The sequence below is a fragment of the Heterocephalus glaber genome, unplaced genomic scaffold (genome assembly GCF_053883595.1).
Source record: "Heterocephalus glaber isolate CG9 unplaced genomic scaffold, H.glaber_assembly_v1.0 deba00000594, whole genome shotgun sequence".
NCBI lineage: Eukaryota > Metazoa > Chordata > Mammalia > Rodentia > Bathyergidae > Heterocephalus > Heterocephalus glaber.
In genome coordinates this window covers 25,223,677-25,236,206 of record NW_028258151.1, presented here as the reverse complement: position 1 = coordinate 25,236,206, position 12,530 = coordinate 25,223,677, and the positions used below count along the sequence as shown (strand labels likewise).

Below are 12,530 nucleotides of genomic sequence, written 5' to 3'. Positions count from 1 at the left end.
GGAAATGGAGGGAAGAATCTACAAATCATCACCAGAATGCTTCAGGGAGTGTGATTACCTGAATTTAGCTGTTTACTGGTGCAGAGACATGCTGTAAGGATTAATCAGGATAAAGGAAAGCAGTGACTTAGAAGCCCTTTCATCTCCAAAATGCAAAACAAAGAGTTTTCAAGGAAAGTAATATTAAAATATGTTTATGTTTTGACAACCAAATTATGAATGTCTTTGATACTCTGCATATAAAAGGCAAAGAGAACTGCTGTATTTTTAAAGAAAAAAAACCCAGTTCAGTCTCTGCAAATCATCAAATGCACACCACTTAGGATAATGTCACTGATGCACATTTGACAACTAAATTACAAAGCTCTTTGATATACTGTGTATGAAGAGTGGCAATTATGGCCAATAAAATCAAAGGAAGAAAAAACTAATTAACACTAACATATCATTATGACTCACTAGCATATAAAATCCCATGCCTGCTCTAAATTGCTAGCAACTTGCAAATCCCAAATTCCTAAGGATACAGACAATAGTTTTCAAATAACTGGAGCCACCCACCAGAGGTTTTATGGATTCTGGAGGTTTAGCACTTTCTTCTATCAAAATGCCAAAAATATACAAATGACTGAAAAATTCACCCAACTCTGCCCCCAAAAGATGTAATCTCAAGGCTACAAACTGTAGTGATTAGTTATGGATCCTAAATAAGTTCTGATACTATCTTAAAAACAAAGAAAGTTATTAATTTTTATGGCATAAAGAGCATGAATTTTAGAGACAAAAGCCTGGATTCAAATTCAAAATTAGATATTTATCATCCCTATAATTTGGGGCATGTCATTTAACCCTCCATCATTGGGATAATAAACCTACCCCAGAGAGTGGTGAGGTAAAATGAATGTAAAAAAATTCCAAACATGCCAGGTAAGGTGGTGAACACCTGTAGCCTCAGCTATTCAAGAGGCTGAGGCAGAAGGAAGTTCAAGTTCAATACCAGCCTGGACAACTTAGTGAGGCTCTGGCTAAAAATTTAAAAAAAAAAAAAATAGAAAAGGACAGGATGTGTACCTCAGTGGTACAGCACTTGCCTAGCATTTGCAAGTCCACGGGTTCAAATCCCAGTACCGTAAAAAGAAAAGAAAATTTTCAAAAGTAACAAAAAATAAACAATGTACAAATGTTAATTCTTCCATTGAATTATGAGTAATTTCTATCTAAATTTAAAATTGCAAATTTACCAGCTACTATAATTTGAATAAATTGAAAGTAAACTAATCATTATTGAATGAATGACATAGAGGGGAGGACTCTTAAGAAACCTGGATTTAGCCGGAGATTTAGCTCAGTGGTTCCGGCACCTGCCTCGCAAGTGCAAAGACCCAAGTTCGATCCCCGGTACCAAAAAAAAAAGAAACCTGGATTTAATAAAATTGACCAAGTCTTATGTAGAGAAAATCTGATATTTTCATCAGCAAGACGTTAAATCTGTTTTTAGACAGTGAGCACATTAGGATTTGTAAAAGTCTCTGTGACCTGGCAATTGCACGGGAAAACATTTACATATTCTAAACTATTTGAAATAAAAAAATAATAATAAACTTGGCTACTGATAGCTAAATGAAGTGAAAATGTATTATTGGAAGATTTAATAGCTAGCTCTAGCAAGCAGGAGTATTCTCCAGCTTCATTACTGAAAGATTCATGACAGCAAATGACCTCCTACACTCTGAAGGTAACAGTAGAGATATCATTGAAACCTAGAAAAGGGCTGATTTTCCAAAACTTTTCCTCGTGTGGGGTATTTTTGCATAAATGTACCAAATGAGAAAAGGCACTGAGAACACTGTGTAAAGGTTTTTGTGCCTTACAAATGTTTGCTATTGTTAGAAAAACCTAAAAGACTTTTCTGAATCTTATAGACTAAGATATGTGAAATTGATAAAATAAAGAATCCTACCAAAAAATGAAGTAGAAAAAAAACTTGCTATATCTTAATACAAAATATAATAATTTGAAAGGAATAAAAGAAAACTGCAAGACAAATTCCTTTCCTGGCCTCACTGGCTGTTCTTTGACAACCTGGGCTTTGATTTTTACAACGCTCCATCTTGTTCACACACACATCTTTGCTCATCTCTGGTCCCCGCCCCGCTGTTGCTCCTGTTCTAAGTTATTGAGCTTTCAAATAACTGATTTCTCCTGTTGCTTTCCTGAATGCGCTAAGCAGCTCAGGCAATCAGCTCATCAGTTATCCATTCCTGACATGGTTACAGCACCTGTCGCCTCTCCCTCCAACCTGCCACCTCTCAGGTGGTGAAGCCCCACACACAGTAGTGAAGGGTGCTTAAGAGAAGACCGGAATGCAACCTAAGAGAAAACTCATCTGCAAAAACCAGCTCATAAGTAGCTTCCCTACTTAAAACTCCATTGAATCTTGGCTTTCCAGAGAGTCCTCTATGCCTAATGGGTCGTCTAAGGTTGCGTTTGAGCTTGCGTTAAACCCAGAGTTCTTTAATGCATTGTGAGCATTCATAAACTTCTGGAGGTATTTGGAGGTGTATAACCAGTGATGTTTCAGGACATCTTCCATCTCATAGCACTTGGACTGCCTGGCATTCATTTTCCTGAAGCGCCTGAACAGTTTGTTGCCAGATTCATTTCCCTCACTTGCCCATGCCCCAATGGAGCCATCCCTCTCAATAATTTCAGGGACATGTGCCAAGGTTTTGTGAAAATAATTGGTAATTTTGCCTTCGTATCTGTACTTGAACTTGGTGGAGAGAAGCTCAGCGAAACGCTGGGAATTGAAACTGTACTGGCAGAGGGAGTCTGGGCACTCCTTAGCAGGACTTGTGGAGCGCCACACGGGTTTCATCTTCAGGTACAGGTCCATCAGCTCCCTGAGAGCTTCGTGCCTCTCCACAGAAGGAATTAACTCACAAACTGCCTCCACAGTCTCTTTAGTCATGAGCTTCCTGGCAAAGTTGCCGTTCATCCTCATGATTGGTTTCAAGTTCATCTTCTTCCGGAGATGCTTGTCCAGTGTGGCCTGCCATCTTTTCCTTTCCTCTTTGGAGGCATTGGAATTTTTGTATACCTCCCCTATCTCGAGCTGGAAAATCTTGTAGAATTCAGCTGCATTGCCGATGTCACAGTGGAGAGCATCTATGGAAGGGACTGTCTCAATGAAGGGTTTGGCTGAGACTCCTTTCACTCGATCTCGTAGCTCTTCCACTGACTCGTGGTACGGGTTGGAACGCCAGACCTCGTAGCGCTCCAGGTTCTCAGTGTGGCTTCTGGTTATAGAGTGGAAAACAAGATTTTGAGAGGCTTCCAGGCGAGTGGCATCACAAAGAGTACAAATGTAGACTGAGCCAGAAGCTTCGAGGCCTTCCACTTCCCGGACAAGTTTTTCATCATAGCCAGTGCCCCTGAAGAGGAACTTGAAGGTCCTGAGGATGCCTCCCATCTCCAGCAGCAATTCACTGCTCTTCATGGCCTCCCTCTCAGCGATAAGAGGACTCAGGATGGCAGTCAGGGTCTCGTGGTCAGACTCATCAGCCAGCATAAGGCACAATGGCTTGCAACACAGTTCAGAATTAGGCTTGGCTTCCTCAAACACCTTCACACTCTGGGAGCCATGTGCTATGGTAATTCTCATGACCGTGAATGAGAAACGAACTGCCTTTTCTGGAACTGCTGGTCCACTCCCGTGCTTCTCACTCACATCCCCCATCCCATCACAAGACTCCTTGACCACCACAGTGAAGGGGCCGTTTAGGTAGTCATCGAGATCTTGGGCCCTCATGCCTTCCAAGATGTCTTCTTCCATGTCCATCAAAGCCGACACCAAAGCCGCATCATAGCGGAACCTCTTGGCAATGGTGTCCACTGGGTAATCGTCCACAGAGGAGGAAAGCCCAGACAGCCCATCAATAATGCCAACATCAGTGTTGGAAGAAACATTCTTCAGAGGTGGTTGCCACTCAAAGGGGTGGTAACCTGGCAGAAGAACCTTCTCAGCATTCCGAAGGGCATGCAAAGGCTGAAAAATCTGGCGCCCTGTGATGGCTTTCACCGTCCTGTACATCTTGTGGTACTGACTGCAGCTGAGGAAGGTGTTGATGCGAATGGCCAAGCAGACAGCGGGCTGCAAGCCAGAGCCTCGTCCCTGCATGATGGCCTCCAGCTCATCAGCTTGTCTGTGCTCATTCCTCGCCCTCAAGGCCAGCAAGAACAAGGTCAGGCACACCGACTTCACATCTCCTCCTTCTTCTTTGTCAGCAAAAGCTTTGACTTGTATCTTAAGCTCCCTCAGCCGGTGCTTCTGAGCTCTCCGGGTCAGTGACAGCAGATGTTGGCGGGGCCGGCCCCCTTTATTAATATGTACAAAAGTCTCTTTGGATTCCTTGTGGCTTGAGACATGTTGATTATATTTTTCCAAGCTGACTTCCTCGCTGCACTCTTTTGCTGGGCATTTCACCATCAGAGAATTCAGGATGCTCAGAAAGGACTTCACTGGACTCTCCAGGTCGGTGGGGAAGCATGGATAGCGGCAAGAGGGGCAGTAGCTGCCCATGACTTTGAGGCACCTAAGGATGCAGATTCTGCAAAACACATGTTTACAGGTGGTCTCCACAGGATCAGCCAGGATGTGCTCACAAATCTGGCAGGAGATGGATTTCACGAAGTGTGTGGGGAAGTCCACTGCCAGGAGCTTGGTGCTAAGATGTATCTTACTACAGCTGGCAATCTTCTTCATGGCTTCACTGCTGCTGCTGCTGATCCTTGCCTGAGCTCTCCTCTTGCGCTGATGGGTTCGTTTGGCTCGGACAAGCATAGTTTTGAATTTTTTGCTGAGCTGTATATCTGGATGATGTCTCTTCCTCTTGAGTCCCTGGCAGGCCATCTGGCAGATGTCACAGGATGATGTGTGTGGGTGCCACTCCATAGTTGCATTCCTGGGGAAGTAAACCTCACATGGGGCCCCACTAAATTTCCTGTGCATGATGCTCCAGCAGTTATGGCAGAACTCGGTAGGGTGGATCGAGTCAACATCTGTCTTCACATCAATCCAGAAAACTCTGGCAATGAGGTCTGGCCAGGAAGTGGCTCTCTTCTCCTTCTTTCTTAAAAGGACTTGGGTTTTAGCATCCACAGGCCCATGGACTGGGTATCTCCTGTTGTACTCATCAGTTTTGAAAGAACTCCCACAGATGCGGCAGAAGTGTCGAAGGTTGGCTTGGTGAATTGCTTTGTCTCTTGCTTTCCCATCATCAAGAGATTTCTTTGAAAACTTGGGATGGGGCTTCAACGTTGGTTGAGTCAGGACTGGCTTCTGGCCACCAGGTTTGTCCAGGACCGTTGGAGATTGCTCTAGAGAGGGTTTCCCCTCACAGGAATCCTTTTCCTTTTGAGCTTCTCCAGGGGCCTTTTCAAAAGATCTCACTCTGAATAGCTTAAATTTCCACTCGGAAAACTTAATATGTGGATGCTGAATTTCATCAGGGGCAGAACTGAGCCCCAAGGTGGATGGCAAGGAGACAGCCATGCTGGCTGAGGTACCTGGGGACAGTGAAAACAAGTCAAGTTAGGGAAAATGTATCTTGTAAGTAATAAAATTTATGATTCATTTATTCATTCATTATTTCTAAACGTTATTTATTAAATCTCCCATTTTAATATACAATGTTAGATGCTGGTCATATGGTAACGAATGGTCATTCAATGTTCTGACAGTACTTAGGGTCATTTATACCATGTGCATATATAATTTTAAATACTATATATATATGTAAAATTTTATTCCTTTTTCACAAAAACCTTAAGATCTTTAAAGACAAAATCTTTGAGTGATTCATCTTTTTCTTTCCAGTGTTCCTAGTACACATTAAGAGCTCAGTAGGCATCTGTGAGTAAATGCAAATATAAACTGGCTACTAAATCCAGAGAAAAGCAGTATTTTCCACATTGTATTAGCCTCATTCTACTAGCTGGATAATATATTTCTAGCCTTTTAAAGCAGTCTTCTGGAAGGTTGGTTGTTTATTTCTTCCAAACTGGTCATAAAGGGATGATAAAGCTACAAACCCAAAGAAACTAATTACTCACTACTTGAGAGGATGAAGTGAATTTTGAGCTTTATGGATGCAAACTAATAATAAGTATCATGGATAGTAATTATGCTTACAATTTTAACTAGTGAATGCTGCTGTAAATTATAACGCCATGTCTACATTAGAAACAAAAACCACAGAGCTCTTTCAATGTGCAACAAGCCATAGTGTGCATATTCTAAAAGGCTGACTGAATTTAAGATGAAAAATTCAAGTGGATTCAGGTAAAACTCAGCATGGGTCATCCTGAAAGTCATTGCCAGTCAGTGGTCATTAGTACTAGAGTGTATAATGAGAAAAGGTGGAAGAAATTTTTTTCTTCTGGTAAGAAATTACATATGCCAGGAAATCCTACCCATTTGGGCTGTAACACAGGCCTCAGTAGGAATGTAAAAATAAGTTTGACAATGCCATCTTGATATTATTTGGACCTAATTAGATCAATTATCCCCAAAATACTTAACATACAGTTGGAAAGACAACAACTGTATTTTCAACATAATTATATTAAAATTATATATATTATATAATAGGTATTATATATATGTGTGTGTGTGTGTATATATATATATACCATCCCATCTATATCTCTCAAGTTTGTTTAGGTTAACTGTTTTGACCCACCAGTTGTATCATGCAACATATGTTTTTTCCATGTGTTTTTAATTAACCAAATCAATGATATTTTTATTGTCACATAATCATGGAAAGAAATCTCAAATGAACACACTTGGACCAGGAGCAGGACTTGGGGGGGCTGAGAAGGAGCACAGGTGGCAAGGACTAGTCCCGATTGCTGCTGCCAAATGCCTTTGTGGGTCTCCTCTTTAAACTCCCAAGGTTCATTCCATCTTGTGCTTCAGAGATGGGTGCTTTTCATAAAAATTTAAAACAAATTTCTAAGACTTGGTTAAAAAGGGAAATTCTCTTAGACTGTTCATTATGCAGGACTGAATAAGAGATAAACCATCCCAAAAAATTTCAAAGGTCACAGTAACCTCGAAAGTATTTCAAATGTAGCTCCACGAACGCCTTGAAGTTGTTTTTCATTCAGTTATGCTTCTTAGCTCTCTCCTGGGGCAGGTTAGGCCATCCCTGCTGCCCCTGCCTCTATGGCTTGACCTCAACCCCAAATGCCTTTTTAATTCCTTTAGCATTTCACTTCCCAGCTTTTCTCCAAACCACTTTGTCTTGGCCTTTCAAGACAATGTTTCCAGTAGTTATTTAAAAAATAAACAGAGTGCATGACCTCCATGGAGCTCATCAAGTTAAATACTGATTTTTCACACTGAGTAAATCAACTGCATGTACAGGCACCCTAGAATAATCCCCCTTCCGACTTATTCCTCCTTCGACTCCCACTGGCCTGAAATATCATGCTGAAATCAACCAAAACACATCTATTTAAATATTCCCCTAAAAAGAGTACCACTACCAAGTAGTTATTAGTCATTGATATCCAAATGAAGTGTATATTAGATTGTTTTCCAACTCAACTGGTAAATGTTTTTCCAAACTAGAACCAAACAGGGGGTGGGAAGAATGTGCCACAATTTTAGGGAATATATACTAAAATGCTGATTATGCTACATCCACATGTTTTATATTTTTTTCATTCTTAGTTGTAATTTTCACCCATTAAAATAAAATATTACTTTTGGAAGAAGATAGGACTTTTAAAAATCAAATTTAGTGAGATATTTTTAGCTATCCAATTAGCAAACATTAAAACTATTGAAATTACTAAGCAACAATGAAAGCATGAAGAAATTAAAATATCTTCATAGATTGTTAGGAGGAGTGTGAATTGATATGAAATGTCTAGTAGACATTTTAGCAATGTCTTCTAAAAATTACATTATATCATCTTTGTTACAACTAATCTCCTTTTGGAAAGATATTCTATAGAAATATTCCTACAAGTACACAGTAATATTTATATGAAGACAGAGATTTGTTTGAAAATTTGTTACTTTTAAAAATAGGAAATAACTACCAAAAGTCATTATTAAATAAACTGTAGTCAAAACATACAATGGAAAACACAGAAAATTGATTGTTTATATTTATTGGTATATATGTGCAATTTCTATATGAATCAATGGCACAGAAAGATGTCCACATCAAAAAGCAGAGGACACCCAAACAACAGTAAGAAGTTAAGTCCCATTTATGCATATTTGTATATGCATGAACTTCTAGAAATTCTAGAAGGATGTACACTAAAATCCAAATCGTGTTTAAGTTCTGAAAAATGAAAATATCATGCTAAGAGGATTATTTAAATTCATTTTTGTTTCATGAACTTCTTACAAAACAAATGTTTTGAATTTTCTGATCATTTTGGACAAAACTATTTTAAAGACTAGATTTATATGTACCAATAGTCACTTTTTCCTTATTTCTTTTTATATTTCCTCCAGAAAATTTAAGACCTGCCTAAGTCTTAAGTATCACCACTATCTTTGCCTAATCTCTCTTTTCTGTTAAACAGAAAGAGGGCTAAAACATGAACCTGTGGAAAGCATGAAGTCAGGACTATGAAAAAATTATCTTGCATTCATCTTTTGACACTCAGAAATAGTGTGAAGGCTTGATCTCCTCCCTTGTAACAAAAGGTCTCCAACCTCAGTAGACCAACCTCAGAATCTAAAAGGCTGGTGTGGGTTCAGTCCAATCCCTGACAGTCACTATCCTCTCAGCTTTGCCATCATCTGCCGCCACAGCTGCAATGGTCCCTCCCTCCACAAGGCATGGATTCTTGTCTCCAAAGCAGCCCAAGGGAAGCTTGGACAAGGCAACAACTGTAGTTCATAGTGAGAGTTATTATCAGTTACTTCAGCAAGCTGGGCTTCACAGGAGTAACCCCACCCCTTCCATCCCAGCCCCCTACCCTATTACATATACATTCTACTACTTCACTCATCATCTCCTGTCTTAGCATCTACAACTTCATCTACACAACTTCAGAGTGACCAGGTGTGCCCAAGTGTGACTTCTCTTGGTTATCCTGGTCCCACTGATTCATTCATTCACTCCTCAAATTATTACCTGTTCTTTGCTATGCACGAGGCATCAAAACATTGATAGCATCAAAGTTCTTTTTGTAAGTCACAGACATCCACAGAATGACCTGATTATTCTTACCCTTCCTGCAGGCGATTTTTTCCTTGAGTCACTTCAGAAAGATACAATGCCTGATCAGAAATCCAGACTCAAGAACATGACCTCAAAACAGAGTCTCTACTATCACTGTTCTCAAAACTAATATGAATCAGAATCACTATAAAGATTGTCTCCCCCCTCCCCCCAAAAATGGAGAGCATCAGCTCCCAGAGAGTCTGATTGTCTGGGATGAAGTCCAGAAACTGCATTTCTAAAACAATCATTCCAGTAATCCTGATTTCTGAGTGGCACACAGGTCACATTTGGAGAAACATTCACCTTATACTTAGTCCAACCAAGTTCAGGAAATGCCACCAAACACTGGCAGTATCTGAAAAAACAAAAGACCACATTTCCTTCCACCACAGAATTCCTTTGCTCCTGATTATTTTCTTGTCTGGACTTATAGTATTTCTTTCCAAGAGTCTCACATCTTTCCCTCTGCTGATTCATTTACACATTCATTCAAGAAGCTTCTCTTACACCCTTCTTCTGCCAACAGTATTCATTTGTAGTAATTCAGATATACTGCATTGTTTTCTATGAGCCTTTAGTGTCTTTGAACTCACCCTCTTGTACCTTTTCTATTTTCATACATTAGGAAGAAAACCAAAATTGATGTCAGCTTCCCTCATCCCCTCCCCTCACCGCCCTCAAGGAAAAAAGCTCAAGTACTTCTGATCAGAAACATAAAAATGTAATAAATAGTTTGGCTGAGGACATGAAAAGTGCAAGTGTTACCTTACTCAGCAAGCTGTCTGGCCAAAGTGTTGGGATGTCTGCGATGTGGTTGATATTAACACCAAAGAGAAGCCAAAGTGTGCTCTCCCTCCACTTTCTCCTTGTTTTCTGGTCCCTCTGAATGCTGCTGTGTTATTTATCAACCTGCACTGTCCTTCCCAGCCTCCCCCACCACAGAGAGCTAACCACAAGGGATGGCAGCCAATCACAAGCCAGAAGCCCCCAGCTCCAGCCTGCACCTGGCTCTTCAGGAAGTTTTGCTGGAGGACCTGAGTGTTCAGCCATGCCTGGGTACATCCTGGAGCCCTGGCTGTCTGTTCATGCCTCAAGAGTTTGCGTTAGAAATGATCTTGCCAATGTAAACTCTGGCTTCCACCTGGGTTCTTACAGCTCCGCGCCTCTGTTTCTCTATCTGTGCAATGGAAATATCTTTGAGTATATACCTCAAGAAGTCAAAGAGGTTATGTAGTCAGAGTTTTTATAGGAAAATACTGAAAACGGTACCTGTCTATTAGTAGATGCTTATCAAATACTAATAATGCTTATGAATTTTTATTATTATTTTCAAATGGTATACAAAGAATCCAAGAACACTTCCATTTGGTCAATCTTTGGTCAGGGAAGGTGGATGCTCCTTGAAACTAAAGTAAGTTTAAGCATGACTAGAGATTTGAAGGTAACAGACTGACATTTAAATCTTGACTCAACTCTTAATGCGTTACTTAAACTTTATAAGCTTCTTTTCATCTACAACTCAGGATTGATCATTTTAGTTCTTGTTATTGAGAGCAATGGGCCAGGCTTCTGCGTGCTTTACACACCATTTAATTCTCACAATAATCATATGCATTTGATATCATTATCTCTAAATGAACAAACAGAAGTTTCAAGCAATGGAGGTGATTTTCTATGGTCATACAGCCACTAAGCAGTGAAGGTAGTGTGGGATTACAAAGCCCACATTCTTCATCACTCTTTAAAAGAAGAAGAATAAATGCCCCTTTGTATAATAGCCTGAAGATAACTCAAAAATAAATATGTGTGTGCATGGCACTGCCTGTTTCAAATCTTCTTTGTAATTTTTTTATTTCCAAAGTACTTTAGTGTTTATCCAATAAGTGAGAGACTGCCTTGTTCATTTAACTCTCAGTGAAACCTGTCAAGCAGGCAGATGGAAGGATTTCCTTGTTCTGTGCTGCCCTTGTTAGACACTTCTCTTACATCCCCAGTCCTCTGCACTTGGATCTATCCAAACACACAACAGTCATGGGGACATAGCTCCTGCCCACTAGATTAATGTATGCCGGAAACCACTATGGTACAGTCATATTGGAAGAGAAGAGAAACTGGCCTATAGCCTCTAGAAACCTTAATGTGTTTATGCCAAGGGGATGGAGCCTTTGTCTCAAGTTTGTATCTCAGGCTTCATTGTGAGACTAGGCAGGTGAGAGCTAAGAATTTCCAAAGATAATTATCATGCTCAACAGGGACCCCAGGAAGCAGCTTTCATGGCTTTCTGTCCTCCTCATACAATGGGTTCACATACAGAGGAGTCATGATGTAACTTATATGGAGGCAGAAGCCCTTTTCATCCATCGTCCTGCTCTTCAAGAGCCTGCATCTCCAGTGAACTCACAGAAAGGAAAAGAAAGGGCCAGATGTTCATGCTTCACCTTGAAAGAAAGAGGAAAACAACATTAACTCCCAGAATTGGGACAAAACAACAAGTGCAAGCTTCTAACAATTGGGCTTCAGTTTTACATCTTCACTTAGAAATTAAGTCCTTAAGTGACTGAACAGTCCTTGTTTGCCCTGGACTTGCCTGGGTTTAGTACTGAAAGTCCCAGGCAAAAAGAGTTAATTGGTCACTCAGCTCCAACCAGATTGGAAAATTTATCTGAGCTCATATGATCAGAAATGAGATCCTTTGCAGGTTAAATAAACCAATCAAAGAAAATACATCAGGCCATTGGGAGTCAAGGATGCAAGGGTCCGACTGGAAAACTGGAAGAGCATTTTCTTTTTGTACCACATGTACCACAAAGCATTGTCTTGCTTAATTTTTCCTCAATAATATGTTTCTTTTATTAGCAGGGGAAACTCACCAGATTTACAAATAAAATTATCCATAATGAAATTTCTTTTTCTTCCATAATGAATTTTAAATGAGACAAAATAAAATATTGGGTGCATAAAGCTACAGTCTTCGATTTTCTTTTAAGAAAGTCTAGATTTGTATGTATCAGTTTCTCTCAAGGCATATTTCCATGTTCTTCCCCATTTTATCTGTGTGCCTCTCCTCTGAACAATTAAAATTACGTCTCTGCTATTTGTCCCCTACTGAGAGCTGAAACTTTCTTCAGGAATCACGTGAAAAAAACAAACTGAGCAAAGGACTTCTGTCCCTTTGCCTAGGTACTAAAATTCTACCACTATGCTTTCAAATATTCTCTGTGCAACAAGCCCACCTGCAGCAATCCTTGACTTTCATCATAAAATAGCAAA

The 12,530-nt window shown here is 40.1% G+C and overlaps 1 protein-coding gene across 1 annotated transcript; it reads right to left on the bottom strand.

Annotated features, from left to right (window-relative positions):
* Nucleotides 1-2,042: 2,042 nt before the first annotated feature.
* Nucleotides 2,043-5,606, bottom strand: Rag1 (recombination activating 1). Its single transcript, XM_004852015.3, has one exon. It carries the CDS (start codon nucleotides 5,552-5,554, stop codon nucleotides 2,420-2,422), a length of 3,135 nt encoding a protein of 1,044 aa, XP_004852072.1. The 5' UTR covers nucleotides 5,555-5,606; the 3' UTR covers nucleotides 2,043-2,419.
* Nucleotides 5,607-12,530: the final 6,924 nt, after the last annotated feature.

Bases quoted from the DNA above. Each gene is read 5' to 3' on its own strand.
- Rag1 (XM_004852015.3), bottom strand. From the start codon at position 5,554: ATGGCTGTCTCCTTGCCATCCACCTTGGGGCTCAGTTCTGCCCCTGAT.